Source organism: Atta cephalotes (assembly GCF_000143395.1).
Source record: "Atta cephalotes unplaced genomic scaffold scaffold00097, whole genome shotgun sequence".
Taxonomy (NCBI): domain Eukaryota; kingdom Metazoa; phylum Arthropoda; class Insecta; order Hymenoptera; family Formicidae; genus Atta; species Atta cephalotes.
The window spans coordinates 236,245-241,729 of NW_012130161.1; the positions used below are offsets into that span (position 1 = coordinate 236,245).

A 5,485-nucleotide genomic window follows, 5' to 3' on the forward strand; every position below is an offset into this window, starting at 1 on the left:
GTATGTATGTATGTATGTATGTATGTATGTATGTATGTATGTATGTATGTATGTATGTATGTATGTATGTATGTATGTATGTATGTATGTATGTATGTATGTATGTATGTATGTATGTATGTATGTAGTATGTAGTAATATGTATAAACATATTTCTTTTTTGTTTAATCTAAAAATTTAACTTTTTCTTGGTGTGTGCTGATTTTTTTACAGTATACCAGCTATTTCTCCGTCTTACAACATTTAGTCTAGTCATTGAATATTAAGACGTCATTAACGTGCAATTGTACGAACGTTGAACGTTTTTACATATATACAATTCACGATCACGTTTTAAACGTACAATATGCGCGTACATGCAACTCGATGCATTGGCATGGTATTTTATTAGCATATGCGCAAAATGATATCCGGTTTCACTTATCAAGTTCCAAAGCAGCGTACTGATCCTCATCCACTTCGGTCATCATTAAATTTCCGTCCGGTAACAACAGCACTACCCTTCTAGTTCCTCCTAAAAGGGGAAAAAAAATCAGAGATTGGATGAAAATATTAAATATTTCTTTCTTTCTATATACAAGAAGTTTCGATAATTTTGTCATTACCAGTATACACTGTTTATATTTCACATTAGGAGCAATGTGAACAAAAATTTCAGAATCTTTACTTGAAAATACAAAGAACGCAACCAAGTGAACATTATTATTATTATTACCTGGAGTGGGTTCTTCAGCTTGCACCACCTGAGCTATAACGGACTGTCCTTCGTTATGTCCATCGTTGTCTTCTTGGTTTCCACTTACATCGGATGCATTTGTGTTATCCATTATAGACATAACCATTGAATTTTCCGTTGGTTCTGCTCCATCTTCCTTTACATAAAACTGGGGCGTGAGATTTACTTGATCGGGGATCAACTGCGCTACAGCCTCAGCTACCGCATGATCCAACGTCAAGACTGATCCGTCATCTCCTTGTTGCTCGGTAGTGACATATACACATTGCTGCTCACCATCGGCGCCATGCGTCACAAGGAGGGTCTGTCCATCCTCGGCTTGGCTCGCGACTTGATAGACGACGCCATGTTCGGCTATAGTAACTAGATTGGATGCATCATTCGTCGTTATTTTTTTCTCCTCCGGTATCTTTTCCCCAGCCTTGACATCCGCCGTTGTCACTGACATAGTAACGGTAGATGTCGCCGGAACTGTCGACAATACCGTAGTAATGGATGTTTCAGCGGAACTAGAAATGACGGTCTCTGTCAAAGATGTTGCTGTGGACACAGGCTGTGGAGCGGCGGTCACTACTACTGTAGAAGCGGTATCGTCCAAGCAAGGTAAATCTGGCGCAGATATCGTTACATTTGACAGATTAATCTGTGCTGTTTCACTGTCTTGGACAATGGTGCCGGTCGTTCCACCTGGACTCATCTCTACTCTCATAATACCACCGCTTTCGGTGAGCGAGTCAAGAGAAGGTAAGACCAATTCGGCGGTGGCATTGGTAGAGGCAGCTGCAGTAACGGTGGTCGTGGTTGTAGTGGGTGTAGGAGTGATAGTACTGGTATTGGCGTTGGCGACGACAGTCGTGGCTAGATCTGCTGACGTAGTTTCGGACGTGTTAGTGACCGTTTTTGTTATAGCCGAATTTGTTATTACTTCACTGGTTTCAGGTTCATCTGGTTGTTCAATCGGTTCACCATCTGGACCAATTATGCGTCCCGTGAGAGGGCATAATGTAAATGGACGCGGTGGACTGTCAGGCTCTGGAGCCGTAATAGCATCCGGCTCGGGAGCAGGGGGAAGATCCGATTCATCTTCACTACTACTCTCTTCCGAACCAACTTCGTGAAATTCCATGTGAAGTCCATCACCTTCCGCTAATTTGCTTTCCTTCGGAGGCTTGGTTCCTGTCTGACCTATCGAAGGCGTTTCGGTACTTATTTTCGCTCTACCTCGTCCCGCAACGGTACGAGCACCTGCCAAAAGTCCACGACCACCTGGTTTTATGCCTGCTGCTTCTTGGGCCTTTCTCTTTACCATTAATAACTTTTGTTGCGGAGATAATAATGATGATTGTGCCTTACCTATTGGTGTCTTCGAAGATTGTTTTGTTTGTTGTGATGATGGTGTTGGTGGTTGTTGTGATTGTACTGGATTGGTACCAGTTTTGATTACCTGTTTGGACTGTGGAGATGTTGTGAGTACAGTGAATTTTGGCCTAATTTGTGTAACCGTGCCGGTCACTGTGACAACCGGTGAAACGGTCTGTTGCGTACTTACGACCGTCGTCGTACGCTTTTGCAACACTGGACGCGTCACTTGCGCTTGAATCTGTCTCGGTGCAGGTGCTCTGACGGGCGTACGAATTGTACCAAGAACGCTCGTTGTTGCTGTCGGACGTAATGACGGTCTAGGTAGCAAAGGACGACCATCTACCGTTCGCTGAGGCGTGACAGGGGTAGATCTTACACCTGTAGGTATTCTTGGTTGCAAAGTTATCGGTGTTGGCACTGCAGCCACAACATGTATCTGTTGTAATTGCGACGGATCCGGTTTCGGCTGTATCTTTATAGGCTCGCTCTTCTGCACGTTACTCATTTTCGGTGTAACGGCCTTGGTGACCACCTTCATCTGCGTTACCACTTGGCTTCCATCCATTTTCGAAACGACTTTCACAGGAGTCATCGAATTGGACTGCGACGTCGAGATTACTTGTTTTTTTATTACGTTTGTATTATCTCGATTTTGAACCATTACAACACCTTGCGTCGAAGATCCTTTAACCGCTAGTTTCCCACTGGGAGATGAATTCAATTTGATGATACCATCTTTTCGCGACATAACGTAGAGACCGGAAGCCAAATTCGGCATTTGTTTGGGATCGACTTTAACGACTCCCTTGGCACTAGCCACTAAAACAGGCGGTTGGCTAGATTTCGCTCCATCTGGAGATTGCAATCCTAATGACGTTGCCAGATCAGTGGATGAAACCGAGGTTCTGTTGGATCCATTTGACTGCGCATTAGCGCGATTGAATGCACGTTGGATCACGTCGCTACGGCCTAATAGTCTTTCGTCTTCAGATTCCCCAGTCCATTCGTCATCACTGCCTGTGTCACCTTTCGTTCTCTTTGCGGCACTGCTCCCTCCTTCTTCCGAATCGCTCTCCGAATCATCGATCCTCCTTTTACCTAACACTACAAATTTACACGTACAAATTTATTAATTCAAATAGCGTATATTTAATATGTCATTCAATATGTTATTTAATACACGTTTAATATATTAAATATGTCGATTGCAAAATTAACTATCTGTCACGTGCACAAGTAATTTAAATACATACGTTCATTCTCTTCATCTTTCATCGAACCACACCATTGCTTGACTTGATCCATCGCTTTTGATTTACTAGACCGCATCGGGCGTCTACGTATACGCAACAATTAGCAAATTCGCATTGAACATCAGTGATTTATAAAAATATAAAAATGTTTTGTAATTACACTTTTTAATTAAAAACTAGCCAAATTGCTCACCCTACTTGAGCCGCAGTACTTGGTCCAGGCTGACTAGTCTCAGCTTTTATCACTGATTTTTGCAACGGCAAACTCACACGTCCGACGACTTTTGTATTAGCATGCTGTTGCGCTGCTTTAGACTCCTTTTGCTTGGCGAGACTCCGCTCAAATTCGTCCAATAAACTTTTGCAAGCTGCTACAGCCTCTGCAGATTCCCATGTATTGTTTTCACTATAAATTTGAAATATTTCAGACTGTTAGAATTATTAGAAAAAGAAAAAAAGTACATACGATTAATACAAAATACCCACTGTGGATAGCCTTCCCATTTGATTAAATATTCCGAGCATCTCTTTTTAGTATTAAAACGTTTAGCTAGTATTTTATCGACAATATATTCTTCGTTACTTAAGTTTGCATCTTCTTCGGTAGTTGCTTTGCCAGACTTGATCTACAAAAATATTAAAATAAATAAAAGCAGATTCTGAACATGTACTTTGTTAAACAAGTCAATCAACTAGTGTAATACTTTGGGTTTGATCGATGGTTTCAGTCTTGGTTTTTCCTTCTTGTCTACTTCAATTTCCATAGATTCAATCTTTTGCGTTTTTGTTTCCAGTGATTTCGCAGAATCTTTTTTAGCTTCGCCTGTTTCTTCCGGTTGTCCATTTCTGACAACTTTACGAACTATTATCGGTTTGGCACCTGTGAAACAGCCAATATCAAGGTTAATCTTGAGAATAAAAGTAATATTTTGTTTTATGTTCTACAAGTTTTTATTTATAAAAAAGAAAAAAAAAGAAAAAACCAGTCACCTTCAACATTGGTATTTGATTGCATCAGAGTATCCTGCATCTTTGCGTTACTAATTTTTGTAAAGGTTTGTATAGTTTTTCCTGCTGTGACCCAAGCCTCCTTCACTTTCGTATCCATCTTACACCATTTCTGGTACAATGTCCACGCGTTAGATGCCTCCTTGTCTGAACTGTCTTGGACTTGTGTATCCTTCCATAATAGAAATGCCCATACTTGTGCTTTTTGTCCATTCTAAAAATATCAAAGGAACATTTCAAATAAGCAATTTTTTACAATCTGTGTAATATGTGCTGTATACATATCTAGAGATACAAACATCATTGGTGTCACGAATACGTGACGTTTTGGAGCAGGCACCCTCCTTTGTGCGATGTTCTTGAAACTCTTCGACAAAATGAAAGACAGAATGACACTGTCCACATACCAGTACATCTAATCGTCCCATTTCTTCTTGCGCTGCTGGTGAAGTAGAAAAGTAATTGAAAGCGAAGCACAAGCGATATTTAAAGTGTGAAATATTTATTATGTTATCTTCCGCAAAATAAAATCACACCTTAACTCTTTAAGTGTGAAAAAGGTGAAACACAAAAAAAAACAAATCAAATACGATTTCTAAATGAGATGATAGAGAATACATAAAAATGTAATAATCAACGTAACGATTACCTTTAATAACAGTGGGTTTATTACCGATGGCTGAAGGGCCATCGTCTCCCTCCATTCTGTATACGATTCTCGTCTCGCGATCCCTTTTCTAAAAATTAAATAAGAATATCGTTAAACAGTAAAGACCATCACACTTACAAAAATTTTTAAATGTGAGATCACAATTTTGTGATTGATCAATTTGCTTAAGATCTTACGATTACAATTTTTGTACATGTAATGATCTTTACGGCAAGAAGAATAAGGAATTTCTATTTGGTGTACACGATGGATTTTTGGAAAGAGAAGAAAAGAGACAGTGTGGGAAAAAGAAAAACGTCGGATCGAACTTTCCTGATACGAATTAATTGAATAGAAGAATGTGTGTGTGTATGTGTGTGTGTGTGTGTGTGTGTGTGTGAGAGAGAGAGTGAGTGAGTGAGAGAGAGAGAGGTCTGGCCTGTCGTTGGCGACGAAAGTGGGAGGCGGGTACGTACT

General features: G+C 40.4%; 1 protein-coding gene across 1 annotated transcript in view; it reads right to left on the reverse strand.

The window, feature by feature from the left end:
- Positions 1-416: 416 nt before the first annotated feature.
- LOC105624944 (flocculation protein FLO11) overlaps positions 417-5,485 on the reverse strand; it is a 7,982-nt gene continuing 2,913 nt past the window's right edge. Inside the window, exons 2-10 of the mRNA XM_012206287.1 lie at positions 5,009-5,096; positions 4,659-4,801; positions 4,342-4,573; positions 4,056-4,231; positions 3,838-3,977; positions 3,545-3,757; positions 3,352-3,434; positions 716-3,202; positions 417-514 (exon numbers count right to left, since the gene is read on the reverse strand). Coding sequence (XP_012061677.1) covers positions 417-514; positions 716-3,202; positions 3,352-3,434; positions 3,545-3,757; positions 3,838-3,977; positions 4,056-4,231; positions 4,342-4,573; positions 4,659-4,801; positions 5,009-5,096 — 3,660 coding nt within the window. The remainder of the gene's footprint in view (positions 515-715; positions 3,203-3,351; positions 3,435-3,544; positions 3,758-3,837; positions 3,978-4,055; positions 4,232-4,341; positions 4,574-4,658; positions 4,802-5,008; positions 5,097-5,485) is intronic.